Source organism: Dromiciops gliroides, chromosome 5, assembly GCF_019393635.1.
Source record: "Dromiciops gliroides isolate mDroGli1 chromosome 5, mDroGli1.pri, whole genome shotgun sequence".
NCBI classification, from domain to species: Eukaryota; Metazoa; Chordata; class Mammalia; order Microbiotheria; family Microbiotheriidae; genus Dromiciops; species Dromiciops gliroides.
In genome coordinates, this window is record NC_057865.1 from 125,439,708 (window position 1) to 125,464,080 (window position 24,373).

Consider the following 24,373-nt stretch of genomic DNA (forward strand, 5'->3'; position numbering starts at 1 on the left):
TGTTGAGTTAGTGAGCAGCAATTAAGTAGAGTTGGCACAAAGAAAAATTTATTCTTCCTTAGAGTGTGCCAGTTAAAGTAAGGACTGAGAAATCCTGAGGGGTTGTAGAGCCAAGTGTTTGTTTGTTTGCTTGCTTACTTACTTACTTGTCTGTTGTTCGGGGTTTTTTGCGGGGGAGGAGAGGAAAGATGCTAAAATCTTGTAGATGCAAGGAGAGGCAGTATAGAGACTCTTTGCAACCCCATTTGGGGTTTGTTGTTTTGTGGGGGAGGGCGAGGTTTGCAAGGATACTAGAGTGGTTTCCCATTTCCTTCTCCAGCCCATTTTACAGATGAGGAACTCGGACAAATAGGGTTAAGTGATTTGCCTAGAGTCACACAGCTAGTAAGTGTCTGAGGCCAGATTTGACCTCAAGAAAATTAGTCTTCCTCATTCCAAGCCCACTGTTCTATCCACTGTACCACCTATCTGCCTATCTCTTTTATATAAGGCATCAAATGAGTAACACTGAAAAGAAAGAACTAGAGAGCATGAGAAGAATAAGGGATGCTTTTACTCAAAAACAGAGATGAATATGGGAAAGATTAGAGGATGCATCACCAGTAATATACACCAAATTCCTTATTGCTAATGGTCAATGAGTTATCCCCCACAAGAGGAAAAACTAATTGATCCAGACTAATTAGTCTGGCTTTGCTCTTCTAAATATTCTACTGTCATTTTATTAATCCTGTATATGATCATGGGTACTTCAACAAACCAGTAGTCTTCCTTATACTTGGTTCTATATTCTATCTCAAAAATTATCTCTTCTATTCTCAAATATCCACCCACAACTTCTATGGCCTCTCCACTACATCAGGGAATCACTTGAAAAGTAATATTTGTCTCCCTTCTGAAACTGATTAGTGGGGGATTGCTGTTGATTTGTTTGCCTTTTGTATTTCTAGATATTTTCCACAGTCACAAACATTGTGTGTGGCTAGGGAGCTGCTAAGAAGGAGGGATAAAAGTTGGAACTCAAAACTATAAATAAAAATGTTTATTATTTTAGAAAGAAAGAGAAAGAAGAAAGAAAGAAAGAAATGCGGGTGACTAAATAATGAAAGTGACCCACCGTTGCTTATTTGCTACTGGTATTGTTTATTACTCAGCTAAAGCCATCAGAATGCTCGATGCTTTACGTCAGAAAGAGAACCAGACAGAACATGGGGACTAGAAATCCTGTCCCCGGGGACCCACATAACTAATGTACACAAGAGAGAGACACACATCCACGCCAGGAACCAGATTAAGATTCTAAATATTGTGGAAAGAGAAAGGTTATTGAAGACAGACTTATACAAATAAACAAGTGTTTTCCATTGCTAATTTTCACTCTGTGCTGTTACTTGTAATCCTCCGTGATACAGATTGAACCCATCATTTAAAAAAAAAAAAGTTCAATATTCTTTTAACCTTCACATTGACTAAGAGAAATTAAGATAGATCTAAGTAAAATTAGACCAAAGGCAATTCCAAATTTTAATGAAAATGTGAAATATTTATAGCTAACCTACCCCGAGTTATTTCTGTGGTACTTCTGGCTCAGTATTCTCTGCTATCCATTTCATTAAAAGAGCATACAGGGAGGCAGCTAGATGGCGCAGTGGATAGAACACTGGCCCTGGAGTCAGGAGGACCTGAGTTCAAATCTGCCCTCAGACACTTAACACTTACTGGCTGTGTGACCCTGGGCAAGTCACTTAACCCCAATTGCCTTACCAAAAAACAAACAAACAAAACAAACAAACAAACAAAAAGAACAGGCAGGTAAATGAAGGGGTAGGATAATGAAAGTTGTTACAGATTATAAGATTTTTGAAAAACAACTAAAAAGTTGTTACCATTATTTTTTGTCATGATCAAAATAAATGCTTTTTAAAAGTATATGCCCTATCCACATCTGCCATATCCACAGGCACAACAGCTACAATAGCAGCAGATATTTGATTTAATTTGATTCAGTAATCGTGGGTTAAGCATTTATTATGTGCCAAATACTGTTTCAACCTCAAAGAGCTTTCATTCTAGTGGAGATTGTGTATTCCCCCAATGGACATATAAGTATATTTAATGGCACAAAAGCTTATATCACACCATTCCTTTTGGAGCTAGGAAGTTCCAATTACATTTAACATGCCATTGATTAAAAAAGTAACTTTTAGAACCTCAGTGCTTCTAGTGAAATGAGTGAAAAGGTCTGGGATGGAAATGATTCAACAATAAATATAAAAGTATATATGCAAAAGGTAAATACAAAGGAGTACGTATTAAGAAGGAAATGGCAAACCACTCTGGTACCTGTGCCCAAAACAAAACAAAACAAAAAAGCATGAACTTCTCCATAGGTTGACATAGAGTCGGACACAACCACATGACTGAACAACAACAGCAAATAATAATAAATAAATTTTAAAAGGAATAAATATAAAATAATTTTGATGGTGGAGGCAAGCAATCAACTAAAGGAATCATTCAAATGCTCACATCAGTGATGGCCCCTGAACTATGCTTTAAAAGGTAAGTAAGGCACCCACAAAAAGGAGATGAGAAAAGAAAAAAATAAATAAAAAGAAAACAAAAAGAAGGATATGAGAAAAGAAAGCATTCTAGGCTTGAGATAAAATGTCATCTGTTGGTAATTGTAAGTAGGCCAGATTGGTTAAAATGTGGTATGTGAGAGAAAGTGATTTGCATTCAGTTTGGAAATACTGGTTAGATCCCAACTGAGAAGGTCTATAAATGCTGGAGAGGAATATGTATCTTATTTTAGAGGCAATAGTAAACCTCTGAAGTTTCAGAAGTCTGGAAGTAACATAGTTGGATGTGTGCTTTAGTTATATTATTTTGGCAGCTTTGTGGAGGATATATTAGAGGTGGGGAAGAGTCTGCAGATGGGGAAACTAAGTGAGACATAGGTGATATTTATAAATTAGACAATGGCAACATCCAGAAAGTCAATAAATTCTCATGGTCTCATAGCAGAGGAGGTGAAAACTGAATTCTTGAACTTCAATAGATTTAAACTGACCCTTTTTCTTTAAGGTTTTGGAAACTTTTCCCCAGTATTCATATTGTCAAATTGAAATCGGTTCCGACTATTCTTTGGCAGAATTTTCACCTTCCAATGAACATATAAGTATGTTTAACCAAATGAAAGCTCACATCGCACTATTGAATTTGGAGCTAGGAAGCTCCACTGACATGTTATATATCTTTGTTTTGAAAAAGTAACGTTTGGAAGCTCGGTACTTCTAGTGAAACCAGAGTGAAAAGGTCTGGAATGGAAATCATTCAACAATCCAGGTTAGAGAAGCTCAAAAAACAAGTTTTTAACTTACTGGACAAACTATTGGAAATAAGCACTTTGTGAAGTATTTAAAGTGCTATATGAATGTTAGCAGATCTAAATGTAATCACTGAGGAACAGAACATATATTTCTATTTCAAGACTCCAGAGTAATACAAGACTTACCCTATAGAAGTGGCAATGAAACAAGCTTTGATAGGTACATGTTACTCATTCAAAAGGTTACTTTCACAGATATTTTAATGGATTTTCTTTTTTAGAAAAAAAAAGTATGGGGGGGGGGGCAGCTAGGTGGCAAAGTAGATAATGCACCAGCCGGGGATTCAGGAGGACATGAGTTCAAATCCGGCCTTAGACACTTGACACTTAGTAGCTGTGTGACCCTGGGCAAGTCACTTAACCCTCATTGCCCCACACACAAAAAAAAAAAAGAAAGAAAGAAGGAAGGAAGGAAAGTATGTGATATAATAAATAAAGAGCCTCTGAAACCTACTGGCCATGTGACACAATGAACAAGTCACAACCATGCTCTCTCTCACTGTCCCCCCAACAGCTAAGATTAAGTTACAGAGAAGGAAGTTTTATTGATGGAAGAATTTTCCACACAATTGATTCCCTACACTCATGAAATCACAAAAAGAAAAATTATAAATTTTAATAAAGCTTTTCTAGTCCTCAGTTCTGGGTCTAAATATGAAAACATGCATTTAGATATATAATCTATCACAAATTGCTTAGGAAGGGAGGGTAGAAAAGAGAAAAATTTGGAACTCAAAATTTTTAAATGAATGTTAAATATTGTCTTCACATGCAATTGGAAGAAATAAAATACTATTTAAAAATATTACTGAGAAAAGAAAAAATAAGTGTTTACTTAGATTGAATTTTAAGCATCACCAAAACTTAGAGAAATACATAATTCCATAACCTGATCAATCTAATAAGGGACTAGGACTTTTTTGTTGCTAATCTTAAATTTGAAAAACAAAGCAGTCATATTTTTTATTTTAAAAAAACCTTAATTATCTGATTCTTCTTTCACAACATGACTAATGTGGAAATATGTTTAATATGATTGTAATGTATAACCTATATCAGATTGCTTGCTGACATTGGGAGGGATGAAGGGAAAGGAGGGAAGGAGAAAAATTTGGAACTCAAAATCTCACAAAAATGAACATTGAAAACTATCTTTACAAATAATTTGAAAAATTAAAGACTAAAAAAAGAAAAAACATAACTAAGATATATAAATTGCTTTGTACATCACTGTCCCTTAATTTGCATGCAATACTGCTACTATTTCCTCTCAGATCAAAGTCATAATACAACCAGTAAAGGAAATCTTAGCTCCATGTTGATGCTTATTTTTATTTCACTGTGATGAAAAAATATTAAACTTCTGTTTTGTGAAGAAAAATGATTAAAGAATATTTAGGTGATAGCATTTTTTTAAAGCCCATGAAACAGAATAGTAGTGATAAGAATATTTTCTCTTCATTTTAGAACATCAGTGTTTAGTAACCAGGAGCCAATTCATTTGTGAAACAGTTTAATTTCCCACAAATGTTCTTGTCAAACGAATTCACATTGAACCTGGGGTCTTACCAAAGCATTTCTGCAAAAGCGAGCAAATTTGAATGCTATTCTTAAATTCATTAGAATTTAACCTGAGAATTTGAACCTGAGAATTTAGATAAGTGTTTCTACATGAACCAGTATAAAAGAAATGTATTTTTAATTCAAGGAATATTATGAACCTGAGTGTGTACAAAATCATTTCTACATAAGACAACAAAAATGTAATTTAACCTGAAAGTCAATAGAATTTAAAGAATATTGTGAACCTGAGGGTTTACAAAAGCATTTCTACATATAAAATAAAAATTTTAAATTCCACAGAATTTAAGGAATGTCGTATAAGGTTGTCATCAGCTGTCCACAACAAAATACGTTTGGATTTTTATTTTACTTTTCTAGTTAATTGCTGAACTTAAAGTACATATGGTCTATGTTTTTGAAAGATCAGTTATAAATTATTCCTAGTTTTTAAACTTAGAAAAATGAAGGTTGTAAGGGGTTTTTGTTTTGTTTTGTTTTGTTTTCATTGTGGATTAATTCTCCATTTGGAAATTTCCTCCACCTACATAGATTGCACTGAGTTTGTCCATGACTTTGAAAAATCCTAGGGTTACCTTGGGCACATTGAGGTTGTGAGTGACTTGCCCAAGGTCAAAGAGTTTATAACTATCAGTCAAGATTTGTTCCTCTCCAGTCCCATTACTCTATCCACCATGTCTCAAATGGCTCTAAACCTAAACAACAAAGGCTAGAAACATTTGACTGTACCATGAGCTTGTGGGGAAATGATAACAAGAATCACAGAGGATGGAAACGTATGGGAAAACTGTGATGTGCACTGTACTGGATGGGACTAATCATTTTTCTCCAACGTTGGGAGGGTATTCTGATAGCATGATTGGATACAGGCCTTCTGTTTATAAAGTATAAATGTTTCAATATGGACGGATCATGATGTTACTTCTGATTTGTTGCTGCAAGGCAAGCTTTTGAAGGTTGAGAGAAGTGCACTTTTAAATTAAGTCAATTATACTGTAGCCTCTAGTTCCTCTCTCAAACAGGAACAATATATTTAAAAATTTGTCTCCTTGTTAAATAGGCACCATGACAGTATTTTTCTAATGCATTGTTAACCTCCAGTGGAAGGTTACACAGTTTCTAAAGTATTGAAATATGTTGCTGGGAAGAATGACGGCAGAGTTGTGCCCACCTACCCAAGAATGGCAGAAGAGAAGGCTTGCACCTGTGGGATTAGGTGTAGCAGCAGGAAGTAAGAGCATTTGCAGCATATAATTAACGAGGATTTTTTTCTTTTCTTTCTTTTTTTTTAAACAGCATGTTCATCTTGCCAGGTTAACTAGTGATTAACCCTAGAGGAAAGAAAAAAATCCTCACTCAGGTCTACAGACTCATTCACTTACCAGTGTATTCAGTTACTTGTGTAACAAGTAATAAGGAAACCTACTGGAAATGTTTCATTTCCTGGTATGTTTGGTGACTTATTTCTATTTTGTGTGGGGAGTGAAAGTCTACTGGGAAATTCATTTGATATGACATAGTAGCTGAGACATTGCTGATACTTTTCTGAATCCAGTTAGAAATTGTCTAAGAGCAATTGTTGGCTTCCTTTAAAATCAGCACAAGATGGAAAACTTTTTTGTTTTAGCTTTCATGTCTAATGGAATGAATAGACCAGAAGTTTAAATAAAACCCAAGTTATGAAAAGCAACCTCAATGGAAAATTGTATGCTGTAAATGCTCTCAACACTCTCAAAATGACAGCAATAATAGCTTTAAATGATTTTAATTGTCTTTAATTTTTATTTCATCACATTCATTAGATAGGCATTTAAACGATGGTTTTGTTTTCATTTTGGGGTCTTTCAATTTTTAATACCTTTTAAAAACCCTCTTAAGAATGAAAAATACTCTTGTTCTATTGTTGCTAATGTTTAGGGTGTAGTCGATTTGATAAATCATTGTGTATTAACACAGAGACAGTAGTATTTTCTCTTTTATAATGTAGGCATGGTATTTCTGTTTCATTTAGAAAAGAATTGACAGCAGGATATCTTCTTGTAGTTCTCTTTTAATCGAAGGCTTAATTCCTAATGTAATAATATCTTCACATATGAATAAAGTAAAAAGACTTTCCAAGTTTTCAAATCACTGTATCACAAAATAGCCATAGCGTGAAGGAGCACTGATCCAGTGATAATGCACCCATCCAAACAAATTCATATTGTAAAGAGAAACTGTTTAAAAGGAAAATTACATATTTTTCAGCAATTTATCAGAAATAATTACCCTTCATACACTAAAGAAAAGATAAAGTGTTTTAAAGAACCATAATTCTAATTGGTAAATGTCACCAGCTGTTGCAGTTACTCTTACTTGTGTATATTCTTCTAATGATTATAGTCTCATGCCACAAGCTGCATGAAAATATATTCACTAGGTGTGAAATTCCCATATGTCACAGTTTCAAGAATAGGTAAACAGTTCAAAGATAAAGGAAGAAATAATGCTAATGAGAAATGTTATAATTCTGGCTTTTGGTGTTTTTTTTTCTCCAGGCAAGTGTTTCTTAACTTACTAAAAGAAATTTTTTTTTCAAGAAAGAAGTTTAATCTGTTTTTTAGTCTTATAAAACACATTTAAAGTCAACACAACCTACCTAAAACCAATATTGTCATGATAAGTTATAATATTTCAATTTATAGATATTAACATTTAAACCATTTTGTTCCGCAAAACGGAATTGACATTTAAATTTCTATTAGTATTGAGATACAGGATGTTTATTAGGCTAGGAAAGGTTCTGTCTTCTTGGATGACATTAAACAGTCTTGAATATGATCAAAGAAATAGGTGTTCCATATATACATATGTGCATATACACATAATATATCCAAATCTCAGATCGAAAGAGACTTTAGAAATGGTGTAGTTCAACTTACACAGAAGTATGAATTGCCTTGTTAATCCATGGCCTGGTGGTCATCCAACCACCGCTTTAAGAACTCCAATGATAAGGAACTGACCTATTAGAACAATTCATTCTACTTTGGGATATCTCTAAGTGTTAGGAAGTTTTTCCTTTCCTTAAATCTAAATCTGCCTCTCTGAAGCATCTATCTATTATGCTTAGTTCTGCTTTCTAGAACCAAGAAAAACTAGTACAATCTTTTTTCCATGGAAAAACCCTCCAGTTTATGGGGGCAGCTCTCGTGCCTCTCTGAAGCCTTCTCTTTTCTAGGATAAATGTCCTCATATCCTTCCACTGATCTTCATATAGCATGATTTAGATTTGTCTCATTATCCTTTAAACCAACCATGTCAAACTCATAGAAACGGAAGCCAATGAAGGATCCCTGTGGGTCAGATACTGACTTAGAAAACCATGCAAGTGTGTATATTTCCCTTTTTATTAATTGAATTTTTAACTGTGTCCCAATTATATTTTAATCTGGTTTAGGGCAGGTTTGAGCATGTTATAGGTTACATGCAGCCCACATTCTGTATATTTGACACTTCTGCTGTAAACCTATTGCATTTTGTCACTGACCTCTATAATATAACTTGATGTGGTCTGAATAGGAGAGAATGTAATGGAACCATCATTTCCCTTAATCTGGGTACCCCACTTTTAGGAGTACAGCCTAAGATCGCAGCCTAAGAAGCAGTATGGCATATCCTCCCAACAGTCCTCTGAGAAATGACCTAAGAATCAGAAAGAGTTGAATTCAGGTCCTACCTATGACATACACTGGCTATGAGACCCTGGATAAGTATTGAACTTCAGTAGTTCAAAAAAAATCTCTAAAACTCTCTTTAAATTGTACCTAAACTCTTTAGGTCTCAAGCTACTTACTCCCTACAACCAATTGAAGTTATAGACCAAAGGCTACAGTATGTGTAGGTGATATCGTTTCCATGCCATCTTTCCCCCATTTACTTGTGTATGTTTATAAAGTAGGAATAATTCTGATTTTTCACAAACAAGGAACTTTTGTGTGTATATGTGTGTGTGTGTGTGTATGTAGGTAGGTATTAATTTAAAAAACAAAGCAAAAATCTAAACTTATTTTGTTGACATTTGACAAAACCCTTAACCCTCTGTACCTTAAATTCTATGAAATTTAAGAATACATTTCTATTTTTTAGACTTAAGGAGAAGAGCACCTGGAATACCTGAGATTTGGGATGGATTTATTTCTTTTAATTTGCTAAAACTTAAATTCAAACACATAAATTAATAGGCTTCAGGTTACTAAGTACTAAAGCAGTTCCATATCCCTCTAAGTGGAGAAAAAATATTCTCAGAATTATTATCTTTATTAATCTGTTTAAAATATTACACAAAACATAAGCTATATGAGGGTGCTCCCTACACTGATGGAACCACAGGTCTGGGCAGCAGGAAATAAAAGGTCACATTAGCTTCTATAGCCACCGTGCCACACTACTGACATACTGAGATCACTGATGACACAATCCCCCCAGTCATTTTCACATAATCTGCTCTTTAGCTGTGCTTTCTCCAACCTAGACAAATACAACTTAATTTTCTCTTTAGCATAAGTATAAAGATTTACATTTACTCCTATTAAAATTGCCTCTTATAAGTTCGAGTTTACTATTCTATCCTGTCAAGGTATTTTGGGATCTCAATCTTGCCATCCTACAGGTTAACTATTTCTCCTGACCTCCACAAATTTGACAAGAATGCCATCCATACCTTCATTTAAATCATTGATAATGATGGCAAGAGGAATAGGACCAAGAATGGACTATTATAAATTCTACTAGATCTTTCTCTCTCTATGTTGTTATTGATCCATTAATTAGCATTCTTCAGGTGCGGACACTCCACTGGTGCCAAGTCTGCTTAATGGTATTATCATCCATCTGATGTACATCTCTCTATCTTATCTACAAAGATATAATTAAAGGTGGTCAAATGTTTCATTGCAATCCAGGAATATCTTGTGTATGCCAGTGGAGAGGTAGCATGGTATAGTGGTAAGAACATACGACAGGATGCAGGAGACCTGGGTTTGACCACTGGTTCTGATCAGTATTATTAACTGACTAACTGTCTGTCTCTCTCTCTGTCGTATACATATATGTGTATGTGTGTGTGTGTGTGTATGTATAGACTCCATATAAACTCTCTATATATATTTTATATATACATAAATTTTATATATACATAAATTAAATATACACATATATGTCTATGTGTGTATATACATACATGTATATGTATGTGTATATATGTATATATGAGCTCACTCTCTCAGGGAATTATTTTCTTTATCTGTAAAACAGGAGTAATTGATAGATACATGTACTACTTACTTCACTATGTTATTCTGAAGAAACTCTCTTGTAAAACCTTATAACTTTAAATAAAAGTGAAATATGATACTCTTATATTCTGTTAATCTAGTAGTTGTTGTTTAGTCATGTCCGACTCTTTGTGACTCCATGGAATGGTCAATGTAGTTTTCTTGGCAAAGATACTGGAGTGGTTTGCCATTTCCTTCTCCAGTTCATTTTACATATGAGTAACTGAGACAAACAGTAACTTGCCTAGGGTCCCACAGCTAGTATCTAGTACCCCTGTTTAAAAGATGGAATTTAGGTTTGTCCAACAGGAAGACTTGATGAAATCACTCTGACTCCAAATGATGACTGCTTCTCTTTCTAAATGCTTACAAGAAGGCCAGTAGCTGGCACAGTGGATAAAGCACTGGCCCTGGATTCAGGAGGACCTGAGTTCAAATTTGGCTTCAGACACTTGACACTTACTAGCTGTGTGACCCTGGGCAAGTCACTTAACCCTCATTGCCCCGACCCCCCCAAAAAAAATGTTTACAAGCCTTCCACCTAATAATAAATCCCAGACCTTTGCCAAGAATCAAAGCCAAGTTCAACAGCCTATAATTTGAAGAATTCATCTTCTTTCCCTTTTCTGAAAATCAGGACATTTGTCTGTCTCAAGTCCTCACCCAGTCTCTAACTTGCACCTCAGTAATCATGTGCTTAAGTTCTTTCAGTTCCTTAATATGTCATTTGTTCAGGTGTGCTCACTGGAACCCATTTAGAGAAGACAGGTGCTGTGTTTTTTACCCTGGGTTTTAATTTCCTATCAAGCATTTTTTTGTCCTTTACTTCATGGTCTGAAGATCATTTTCCTTGATAAAGAAAACTGAAGCAAAGGAATACTTAGGGAGTGACTGGGCCATCCTTCAGTGTTATGCTGTCATCATTCCATCAACCTGTCCTATACCTCATTTAATCTTCTTCTTGCCCCCAACATAGATTTTTTTAAATTCCATTTTATTTTATTGTTAATAAAGAATTAATAATTAATAACAACTCTCAGTTCATTCCCTGGTTTAACATTCCTGATACTTTTCTAACAGGGCTATCCCATCCCCACTTCCCTGCCTTTGTTTATATATGCTCTATGGATCTTTTGGGTTTTTTTAATTATTATTTTATTTTTCTAATTAAATGTAAAAAAAAATTTTTTTAATTCATTTTTAATTACCTTCCATCTTTTCTAGGGTGGGAAGGCCCCGAGTACTAAAGGAAGTTCCAAATCAATATGCCTTTATTAAGTTCCAACTATGTGCTGGATATAGATAAAAGTAAAATAAGCAGCTTGAATTCTGTTGGGGGAGGAGACAAAGAATTGGGAGGGAACAAGGAACAATATGAGTATGGATAAGAACAAAATACATACTACGTAAATGCAAAACAATTGGGAGGTCCAGGAGGGGGAACCACTAGCAACCAAGTGAATCGGGACAGGTCTAGTATAGTAGGAGTTGGCATTTGAGCAGAACTGAGCTGATCTGGGGGAAGCTTAGAATTCTGTTAGCAAAGATAAGGAGGAAGAGTTCATTCAAGGCATGCAGACTCATCCATGAAAAGGTATAAAGATGGAAGAGCCTGTTTACTTACCAAAATCAAGCTGAGAATATATATGTATGTATGTGTGTGTGCATGTATGCATATATGTATGTGTATGCATGTGTATATGTATATCAATGATATAATTTCTGCTTCTCCCTCTATTGACCTTTAACCAAATGTCTTCTATTATGCTTATTCTCTTTACCATAAAAATTCCTTCTTTCTCTGGATTTCCTCATAGGAAATATGCAATGCCATTTATATATACTTTCATACCTCTGCCCCTTTTATCTAATCTTTCTCTTCTGGATAAGATATGCTCTTCCATTGCTTTATTCTAGTCTCGTTACCATCCCACTAAGTCTTTAGTAATACCTGTGACATTAAATATATTTACCTCCTTATATTAAGATCTCTAATTAGCTCAATTATCCATTCTCTGTATATCTATGTATGTGTATGTAGGCATATATAATATATGTCTATACACACATATATATCTCTTCTTAGAACCAGTATCACCCCTGTTTTTCTTGGGCATTTTCCTCTGTGAATTACTGGGCCTCTGTATTAGTAATTCTTCCAATAATGTAGGGAGAATTTACTATTATCTTTATATATATATATATATATATATAGTGCTTAGTAGTGAGAGAATTGGGGGGATTAGGGCAGCAAGTGGTAGTGGGAATTGAGTGTACTACTTTGACTCAATCTTGTGACTCAATTATGGAGCTAGCTAACTTCCCTTTCTATTCAATTATGTGTCTAGTTCAACTTCTGGCTTTTGAGAAAACTTTATTTGGTTGTGGGAACTGAGAAAACCTTATTACATTGTTTGAACTTATCCCTGAATGTCTGGAAAACCGGACCACCCCTGCCTGCTGCTTAGAGAACCCTTAACCAAAGACCTGGGATATGCTGAGCAGAAACCCAGTCAGACTCAAAGACTGATGCAAGAAGCTTTCTCAGAGTGGTACATGTCAAGTGACCCATATGTCTTATCTGAAAACTGGCCCCATGCTGATCAATTGGTTATTGTTTTCATGTTCCTGGAACATCTCCTTTTCTGAATTCAGGGAATTGCACCTGTTCATTCTCCCTCTCTCAACTTGGAAAGTACCTAATCTTTCATGCAATTAGAAATCAGATTACCTAATATTGTATTATTTCCTTTTAATTAATTGACCTTATTTGATTGTTTTTAATGTATAAAAGTCTATCTCCTTCTGTATTTGGGGTCCAGCCTAAGCTGAGGAGGTCTGGTCCTGGTTTATTGAACAATTTCCATGCATGACTTGGTAAGTCAGTGTGCTCAGAAGATTGAACCTTTGGTTTCCTAAGTCATTTCGTTTTTCACCTGTCACAACAGATACACACTTGTGTGTGTATGACCAAAGTAAAATGGTCCCTCTCCTAAAGCAGTTTGAATTCTGTTGGGGAAAGGGAAAAAGAGGGGGGAGACTCAAGGAACAACATGAGTATGGATAGGAACAAAATGCCTACAGTATAAATACAAAGCAATCCAGAGGTTGAGAAGGGGGTAACCACCAGCAAAGGTGCACGGATGGGTGTTTGCGTGTGTAGGTGTGAGTGTATCCAGTTTGTTTGTTCTCCCTCCAGTTTAATCTTAAAGAATTCTTGATCAGAGCCCACACCTCTGGTGAAAAAAGGTCTTCCTAACTTTGATTATGTGTGCCCTAGCTCTGAGCCCCTTATTCCTGTATCTGATCTAAAAATCCAAATCCTGGTGTCTGCTACCATTTTTCCCCATTGAGTACGCTACTTTTAAAATCTATTGTATACTGTCACTTTCTGGCAATCTTCCCCGCTGTAATTCAATAGTTTCTTGGCTGGCAGGTCAAATGATTAACTGGATTAAATGACTAAGAGCAGTTGTTTCTCTGAATGACAATACAATAAAAACTTTAGAGGTGGGAGAACTTGAATTGCCCTTGCTTTTAAATCTCAATTTAATTTGTCCCCATGCAACAGCTCTCACATCATGTTTATAGAGTATTTTGCTTATCATGGGCCTAGCATGAGTTCACACCGTTGTTCAGGCTAAGGAGCCCCTACCATGTTACTTTAGTTTCTGGTATATTTGATGCCCTTTACAGCTTCCTCACTTCTCAGTCTTTGGCACTTGAGAGGCCCTGAGAGAATCTCCATACTTAAAAATTTCTCATTGTCCTAAAGTGATAGTTAACCTTGAGATGCTGACCATTATAAACAATTCCCTTGAGTTTTCTTGTAGAGCAGATAAGGATAAGAACTGGAGCCTGATTTCATTGGTATAGATAACTCCAGATAAAGAAACTCCTTTTTTATCAATGTAGGTTGGCGCTTTCTGGGCAATTTAGTCTTAGAGATTTGCACAGAACATTGAGAGGGTAAGTGACTTGGCCAGGATCATGTTGTTGTTCAGTCATTTTTCAGTCACTTCTGATTCTTCATGACCCCATTTGGACTTTTCTTGGCAAAGATACTGAAGTAATCATGCAGCCAGCATATATCAGACAAGACTTACACTCAGATCTCCTTGACTCCAAGGCCACCTCTTTATCCACTCTATCAGTGGGCATACAATTTTCCATTAAAAATTACGCAGTTGAAGAAGATATATATGTGTTCAGATGCTTCTGGACTTTGGAGAGTAAAAATAAATCATAGAATTACCTTAGTAAAAGCATCCATTGTTTTGTAATGTAACCAGCATTATAGATGTATGCTCTTTAAGGAAATGCCAGTAGTGAAATGTCTGTGCATCATTCTTTGATATTAATAAGATATCCTTGTAAGACTCATATGACAGTAGTATTTTTAAGGGCTCTTAAATTTGCATAACGTTTGTTCAACTTCAGGCTGTTAAGATATGCTTCAGTCTTGCTCAAAACATCTTTGTTACAAAAGCAAAAACAAAACCAAAACTGACCCTTCAAATAACCTTTAGATGAATGAGCCACATTCCCTTGATGCCTAACCTGTACCTTGGCTTTACATTAAACTTTTGGAAATATACTGAATATGCAAAAGAAAGGATGGATTTTAAGGCCTATTATTAAAGAATATACTAGCCTTGACCTATAGATGGTACCATTGACTCACCAACAGCAGAGAATAAGTTTCAAATCTTTCTAACATTGGGAGTGATGTTTAGACTAGTTTTTCTCCCTTTTACACAGTCCCTCTTCTGAGTAATAATATTCATTTAGATAGTCGATCACACAACTAATTGAGGTCATGAGTTCAGTCTGTTGGACTGAAGCAAAGCAGGCTGGCCTACATAGGGAGGTAGCATGTAATCAAGAGGCCAGAGTTCCAGTTCATCCTCAGATATTTACAACCTATGTGACTATGGACAAGGCACCTCTCCTAGTCTCAGTTTCTTCATCTGTAAAATGGGACTAATAAGCCACTACCTTGAAATGTTGTTTATAAGGCAAGCTCTTTGATTCCCTTGAAGCACTATGTAAATGAATGAATAATGATAGTTATTGCCATCTTGTCTTTGTTAACACCATACCTTAGTCAACTAAATTAGCTAAATAGATTACAAGATAGATTATGTCAAACTTAGTTGGAGTTCAACAAGGCAAATACATTCTACTCAGTTATCTTCATGGGGCTGAAGAAATGTCCTTCAGTATAAAATGAGAAGATTGGACAAGATGGTGTCTAAAGTCCTTTCTAACCATAAACTCCCAAGATTTTGTGGTTTTAAAAAGCTAGGGCTGAGTTGGGAAGAGAAATGATTTATTGGCAATCTGGCAAAATCAAGCTTCAGCCATTCTACTTGTTGGTTTACCTGTTGATAGAGTACAACTAGGAAGATTTATACCATAACTGCTTTTGTGTGTATATAAATTCTGACAAGCTTTAGATGATCTAAAGTGTAAATCCAAGTCTTCTGACTCCAGGTGAGATGCTCCTTCCACTTCACCAAACTGTTTCCATTGGATGAATAATCCAAAAATCATTTGTACCTGGCTTCAGAATGCATTCAAAGGTGTTTTTTTTTAATTTTGCATGAAATTCTCTCTCTGATTATTAGATTTATGTGATAAGCTTGCATTGTTCAAATACACTTAGCCATTGAAGGAGGTGACCAATAACATTTTTGGTGACTCACAAAGAAAACTAAGTCTAATTTTACATAACATAAGTTCCATAAACTTGTTGGTAGATAATCTCCACTAGAAAAATCAAAAGTAAATTGTGGTTTCAGTTAGGGAGTACTTGTGGTATGTGGATGATTTTAAATGTCTGTGCGCTTAACTAACCTGTCATGCATGTATATGCCTATACAACAAGTCCATTGACCTCCACTTGTTTTAATAATAACTCATATTTATACATTACTTTTAGTCATGCTTCTCAAATGTTTCCTTGACAACCACCCTATGAGGTAGATGGTACAAGGAATCATATAAATCCCATTTTATAGATGAAGAAATGATGTTCACAGCAATGAAGGAATCTGTCAATAGTCACACACCTAAAACATTTCAGAGCCAAGACTCTAATCCAAGTCTCCTGCCTCCAATACTAGTATGGTTTTACTTTGCCCACCATGTTGCTTTGACTCTCTTATGAGTTTCTGATCATTTTCCTAAAGAGCGAATCATATATTTTGCCTCAGAGATATACCTAGTAAATTGCCAGAAGTGCTCATCCCGGCTTAGATTCTTAGCACTTTACAAATGTATCTTTTAAAATATGAGCAACTGTTTCCCAAGATTGAGGTCAAATAAGTTTTCATACACCATTGAGGAAGTTGGGCTAGATGATCTAAGGAATCCTCTAACTCAAAATCTCTATGTAAGTGGGAGCTACTTTGTACCAACTTTGAACTGTGACTGATGGATTTTCTTCCTGGTTTTCTCTTTCCTTTCCTTTCCCCTCCCCATAAATATCTCAATCCCTTCCTAACAGAAACCGGGAATGGATTTATCTGATGCCTACATCATGTTTGTCCGGCAAAACCAAGATATCCTTCGAGAAAAGGTCAATGAAGAAATGTATATAGAAAAGTTGTTTGATGTAAGTAACTACTCTTTGCAAGGCATGTTGGTATTAGGATAATATTACAGAGGGATAAGTTGCAATTTGATGGTGTTTTTCATGCAGATCACAATTTTTTGTGATCATTTTTGTTTCTGCACATGTATTTGATCATGTTTTTCTATTAGGGTTCCTTCAGTTGCTGATAGAAACCTTGACAGGCTGCATTGTCTGCATGAAAATTGTCACTGTTAGATTGAAAGGCTAAAAAAAAAAAAACAATTTGAAGGTTAATTTTAATGAGGAAATTACTATACCATTGCATCCCTTGTAATTTCATCCTATCTATCCTTTATGTCATGGCATTCTGCAAACAGAATCTTATGTGAATGGATTCCATTTCTACTATAAGTTTTTTAAAAGGTCAATATCACAAATTTATCAGCTAAATAAAGAAATGAGTCGACTGCTATAGTTGCCACTCTACTTTTAGTGAAGATAGATAGATAGATAGATAGGTAGGTAGGTGACAGAGACAGACGGACGGACAGACAGACAGACAGACAGATAGATAGATAGACGAAGACAGACAGATGGATAGATGAATATGTATGTGAATATAAATATATCTTTTTTTACTGTACTGATATGCGCTTAAAGATATAATATTCTAATAATATGTGCTCTACAGTTTGAGGCTAAACATGCCGACTCTCTAAAAAAAGAGGATTGCGGTTTTGAGATCCGCTGGTCATCAGATTTCCCTCAGAGTGAATCTGCAACTTAGACTAAGAGAGCAGTCCATTTAAATCACAATGCTGTCAGTCATTCTAATTGTATAAGAGCCCTTTGGAAGGAAAGACTGTTGGGTGTTTGATACAGTTTAGCATAATCCAGTCTGTTAGTAAATCTGAAATGTAATATTCCCTTTGAAGTGTATTTATTTGTGTACATCCCCTCTGCATTTTAGAAAAGCTTTCCTGGCAGTTTCTTTTAATTATGCAAGTTACTGCAAATGTTTTCATAACAGCAATTCACGGGCTTCCTGGTGACACTTCAGCTGTGGTGGTTACAGAAGGTCCAGGAACATCACCATCTCTGCCACGGTCTGTCATGTCCCTGTTTGCCGTTTGTCAGATTGGGTGGTCACAATGAAACTCCTCTCTCCCTTTTTACATTTCTAGACTCCACCCGGGCCATTTTACAATAAAAGTATCATCTGTTTTAATAAGCTAAGTGTTAATATGTGTGAAAAGAATGATTTCATATAAGCTTTGATGCCCTGCAGGGGTAGAAAAATTACCATCCATTCAGCTGGCACTTTTTCAGAGTACTAAAACCATGTTAACAACTTCTGTGTCAGTTTGGAAGTGCTCTCAGCCTCCAAGCAGATGGCTTGTTTCTAAAGTCCCTCCCTCCCCCCTTTTTTTTTTTGCTTGTGCTGATTTTTTTTAAATATTGGACAGAGAGAAAGTTGAACTGCTGTTATTCTAGCCTTGTTTCTTCTCAGTAAGTCCAACTGCAGCAGGCGTTCTGTCTCACACAAGGCAGCTCGGTTTGGGAGAGAGAATGAATACGAACACATTGTGTGCAGAATTACTTTTTTTTTCTGTGACTGATTTGTGAAACATTTCAAACCCCTTTTGGCATCATAGCAATTCATAACAGGGCATTACATTGTCATGGGGTCAGCTCTCCTCCTTCATTCATGAGGCTTCTTATGGGGAGAATAGAGCTCACTAATTAAAGTGGAACCAGGAAGACAGAAGGAGACATGAAAGTGACAGGATCTTTAAACCTTCATGGTTAAGATGTTAGCATCTTTTTGGAGACTTGGCATCTGATATGGTTGTCACGTGCAATCGTTATTTCATGGTAAAATAGCACTTTTCCAGGAACCCTTTCTGAAAACTATCTCCAATACCACTCTACTACATGTACAACACCACCCTATGCTCTAATCATTATCCTCATAATCATAAGCTAGAGACACTTTTTCTTAAATATTATAATATTTTTGAGATATCAGGCTTTTTTGATTATTAACACATGTATATACATACATGCTCACACATATATGGATACATCTATAAGTACCTGAATGTGGAAATAGATAATAGATAGATAGATAGATAGATAGATAGATAGATAGATAGATAGATAGATAGATGTGGTAAAACCTGATCTTTCAGCGTTTACACATATTAGCAAGAAAAACATGTATGAGAGAGGACTCAGAGCCCCTAATTAGCCAATGTCAAATTTGTCTCATTCACAAATAAGTAAATGAGAGGTTTTCAAGTAGGTGTTGAAAGGTAAAATAGGATATATATCTGAAGCAATAGAATATAACTGAAAGATATTATTTAATTATTGGAAATCCATTTAACTACATCTTAAAGTAGTATTTATAAGGTGTCAGAAAACAATTGAAAATAATGAGTCCAGATACTATTTACCTACCGCCTTAGCCTATTTATTGCTAATAAAAGATTGAAAGGAAGAATTTTATTCAGTCATTTGAAAAATCTTTGTTATCCCAATTAAGGTACTTCCTGACTAGGTCATAAAATAGGTCTATGCAACTTCCTTGCCTGAATGCTGCTAATATCACTTGCCAAATAGGATTTTTTAAAAAGTCTTTAAATCTCAATGTTTTTTAATCTCTGTGATCAGCTATTTCCAAACCATATTCCATGGAACTTCAGTGTTCCATATGAGGTAAATATGAGTCCCACAACAAAATGCCAATGATGGTGATATTTTCTACCTAAAATACTAAATGTAAACTTTTATATCAGAACTACTTTGTGAAACATTTTAGCATGTTACATAATTTCCTGCACCCTAATTCTTCACTTGTAGTATAGGTATGGAATACCTCAGATTTCTTGAATAAGTATGTATATGTTGAACAGGTAAAAGAATGAATGAGTGAACATTTATTAACCACATTATATATGCCAAACATTGCACTAAGTACTAAGGATATACATATAAAGGAGAGATGGACTCTTCTCTCAAGAAACCCACACTCTAATTGGGGAGATTCAGCATATGAAAGAAAGTTGAGATGTGGGGTAGATGGAAAAGTCCAGGAGCCTTTAGGTTATATCTGTAGATCTTAAGGCTGTTCAGGGAGTCTTGAGGGCATGGAAATAGGGCAAATGGTAAGGCCTAGATCTTAAACATTTTCCACTCATGACCCCTTTTTGCAGGAGAAATTTTTATGTGACCCCGGCTATATAGGCATATAAAATAGATATACAAGTCAAACTTTTACTTGCAAATTTTTCACAACCCCCACATTCAGTTACTGAACCCCAGGTGGGGTCATGACCCACAGTTTAAGAAGCTTTGGCCTAGAGTACCTTAGAGTGTAATCATAGGAAAGATGTAAGACCTGGTTATTCTCTATTTCACCTGGGGCGGTTAGGGACGACTGTGGTTAGAGTACTGAACCTGGAATCAGGAAGGGAGAAAAAAAGCTTTATCTAATGAATTTATGAGGCAAGCATTCATCTTGGCCACTAAAATACCCACATTATGAAAAGGTTTATCCTTGTATTTCCCATAATACTATACATATTAGGTCTTTAATCTTTGGGAAGGTAGAGAATACAAAATTTTAAATAAAAAAAGATCATAGATTTTAGAGCTGGAAGGAGTCTTAGCGATGGCCACCTGAGAAGCAGAGACCCAGAAAAATGACGTGACTTGCCCAAGTCACACAGGAGCTAGGCTTTGAACTAGATCTTCTTATTCTAAATCCAGCAATCTTCCCACTACCCCATGCTGCCTAAAGGCAGCTAATATGATCAGTGGGGATAAAAAAAATAATTAAAAGATTAGGACTCATTCTGGAAAGTTGAAGGCTAAGGGGAGAAATGGTATACATTAAATATATACAATTATTGATATCAATGGGTTTATTACTTTATAGCTATTAGATACATAGCAATTTAAGGTTTGTCAAGGACTTTATAAATACCTCATTTTATCCTCTCAACAGCCATCAGTTACCTAAGGCTGGCAGAAATTTGAGTGATTTCCTCAGGGTCACACAGCTAGTTAGTGTCCAAGGCTGAATTTTAACTCAGATCTTCCTGAGTCCAAGTAGAATGCTGTATCTACTGTGCCACCTAACTGCCTCTCTTTGAACCCTTAGTTCAAATCCAACCTCATACACTCAGGTGTGTGAGCCTGGGCAAGGCACTTCACCTCTGTTTGCCTCAGGTTCCTGATCTGTAAAACAGGGGTAATAATAGCACCTACCTCCCAGGGTTGTAGTGAAAATAAAATGAGAAATTTGTAAAGTGCTTTGCAACCCTTAAAATACTATATAAGTGCTAGCTTTTATTATTATTAGATGAAGCATAGACATGTTCAACAAATCTCAGTATCTTAGCAATAAGACACACCCCCTTGTAAGCTCATAAGGGTTTGATTTAGAATTAGTGAAAGGAAGGGGGCAGCTAGGTGGCACAGTGGATAAAGAACGGGCCCTGGATTCAGGAGGACCTGAGTTCAAATCCGGCCTCAGACGCTTGACACTTACTAGCTGTGTGACCCTGGGCAAGTCACTTAAGCCCCATTGCCCCTCCCCCAAAAAAGGAAATGCCATATCATAAAATTTATTAAACTCTTTACCCCAGTGGGTGATAAAGGCTAAAAAGTGTTGATATAAAGGAGTTATTCAATTCAGGTCATTTATGGAGTGCCTAATGTGTGTAAAGATATAAGAGAGATATAAGTTTTGAGTAAGGCAGGATCCCTGCCCTCATAGACCTTTACAGTCTGGTAAAGAAATAGAATGTCTTTGTATCCCAAGCGCTTAACACATGGTAAACCCTTAATAAATTCTTGTTCACTTCTTGTTGACTTGACATATACACAGATAACGATAACAATTCACCTTTTAGTGGATCCTTATACCCTCCAATAGTGAAGATTGTGAAACAAGGCATCACAGAATCTGAGAGCTGGGAAGGACCTCAAGAGCCACAGAGTCCACCCCCCACACCCCCGCAGGAAAGGAATTCCACTCGAGGATCCCTGGACAGTGATAATGCAGCCTCTTCTTGAAGGCCCACAAGGAGAGGGAATTCACATCCAATCCAAGCAGCCCATTCCACTTAGAAGCATCTCTCATTGTTGGGAAAATGTTTCTACACCAAGCTGAAATTTATCTCCTCATAATAGGTCCATCTGTTGTGGTTCTGCCCTTTGTGGCCAAGAAAAACACATCTAAGCCCCCTTCCAGATGAGAGCCCTTCAACTTGAATACATCCAGCATATTCCCCCTGAGTCTTCTCTTCTCTAGGCTAAACACCCCCATTGCCTTCGAATGATCCTTATGTGACATAGACTTAAGACACATCACCATCCTGTTTCCCATACTCTGGGTACCCTCAGTCTTTTCAAAGTGCTCCTTAAATGCTGATACCCAGAATTTGGACATAGGACCTCAGATGTGATCAACCCTGGAAACGGTTCCTCGGAGCTTCCGTACCTTCTCCTCCTGTGTAATTCTTACACATGCTTCCTCCCATCAATGCTTCATGGTGGGTCCACCCATTTCCCTAGTCATCTTCCTCCAGGTATTTTCAGCTTGCACAAGCACCAGTGCAGAACCCAGAACATCTCTTATCCTTCACTCTCATATGAAGAATGAGCCTCCATCTCCCACCCCTAGATAACTTGAGGGGAGAAAATTATAACATTTTAAAGTTGACTCTTCTCACAAATAATCCTGTGAGGTTAGTTGTGTACGGGGTATTCAGGGAAGATTACCACCTCTGGTGTGAGGGCTTGCCAAACCCTTTCAGGGCTTCTCATCTACCTTTGGTGTCCTCCACCTGTCACCCAACTCTTGCCTGTGGCTCCAAGAAGCTGTCATATGTGCCACAGTCATACTTTAATAAAAGCATCTTGGTAGGTGGGCTAAACCACGTAGCTTTTAGAGGTTGGCATTAAAGGACAGCCATGCTCTCCCACAAAATCTGCTGTGGCAGCTTGGTGTGCCGCAGAAAAGCCCTAGACAACACTCAGGAAATCTGGTTCCAGTTCTGGCTAAGCCAATAACTAGACAGTCATTCATACTCTCTTACTTCAGAATCTTTTACTGAGACTTGGCACACTGAACGTAGAGTCATGAAACCCGAGTACAAATACAGACTCTATCACTAACTCCCTCTATGATCCTAAATATATCATTTAGCCTCTTTGGACCTCATTTTCCCAATCTGTAAAATTAGTGTATTTGATGACATTTGTGAGGTCACTTTTAGCTCTTGATCTATGATTCTATGATTATGATTCCCAACTTCTTCAGTCATTTCAGACCCTTTGTGACCCCATTTTGTGTTGGTCACAAAACACTTCCTTCTCCAGCTAATTTTACAGGTAAAGAAAGTGAGGCAAACAGGGTGAAGTGACTTTCCCAGGGTCATACAGCTAGTAAGTATCTGAAGCTGAATTTGAAGTCATAGAGATGAGTCTTTCTGATTTCAGGTCCAACACACCATCCACTGTGTCACCTATCTGCTCGTGATTCCTATACATGATTCAATTAATCAGAACACTAATTTAAGCATTTCCTCTGTGATACTGTGCTCTGTGACAGAGAGACAAATACAAAAGTGAGACAATTCCTGCCCTCCTGGAGCTTACATTGTGTTAGAGGTGAGGGTGGGGAGTTCAACATAAATACAGCATACACACAAAATAAATGCAGCAGGAGGGGGAGGGGGACAACTAACAAATAGAGGAATAGGGAAAAGTTTCTTCCAGGGGGCGGTGCCTGAGCTGAGCTCTCAAGGGACCTAGAGATTCCAAGAAGTGAAGGCGAAAATGGAAAGTGTTCAACACAAGGGAGCAACCTCCACAAAAGCAGAGGCCATGTACAGGGAAAGGCAATGGACCAACCTGAATGGTACAAAGATCAATTGTCGGGAGTCATTATAATCAGCCTTCAGTAGGAGCCAGATTGAGAAGGGCTTCAGATACCAACAGAGTTTGTATTAAAGCCTAAATGCTCAGTATGTGTCTGGCACATAGTAGGTGCTTAGTAAAGAAATGTTAAATGACTGGTCAAAGGCAGTGGGAGGTTCCAGAAGCTTCCCAAGCAGAGAAGTGACATATCGAAGCTCTGCTTCAGAAACATCAACTTGGTGGCTGGAGAGGAGACAGATTTCAGAAAGAAGTGACCACAGGCAAGGAGACCGATAAGGAGGCTATTTCAGAGGTCTTGTCCAGAGTCAATAAGGATCTGGACCAGGGTAGTTGTGATGTGAGGAGAGATAATAAGATAAATGGGAAAGATGTTGAAGAGGTAGACTCAGCAAGATATGATGGTTGATTAAATGTGGACAATGAGGGAAAGTAGCCAGTTGAAGCAGATTCCTAGTTCGGCTCTGGTTGGCCAGAAGAATGATGGTGCCCTCAACCGAAATAGAGAAATTGGGAGGAGGGATGCGTTTGGGGGCGGGGGGGGGGGAGGTAATG

At 36.7% G+C, this 24,373-nt stretch overlaps 1 protein-coding gene across 13 annotated transcripts in view; it reads left to right on the forward strand.

Moving 5' to 3' along the window:
- Positions 1 to 24,373, forward strand: part of CADPS2 (calcium dependent secretion activator 2) — a 746,428-nt gene that overhangs the window by 666,226 nt on the left and 55,829 nt on the right. For 12 of the 13 annotated variants that reach the window (XM_043965472.1, XM_043965471.1, XM_043965468.1 and 9 more), the window contains one exon: positions 16,799 to 16,906. In XM_043965472.1, the coding sequence (XP_043821407.1) occupies positions 16,799 to 16,906 (108 nt within the window). Of the gene's footprint in view, positions 1 to 16,798; positions 16,907 to 17,897; positions 18,093 to 24,373 lie in introns of those variants that run through there. The other variant, XM_043965476.1, reaches the window with a different exon arrangement.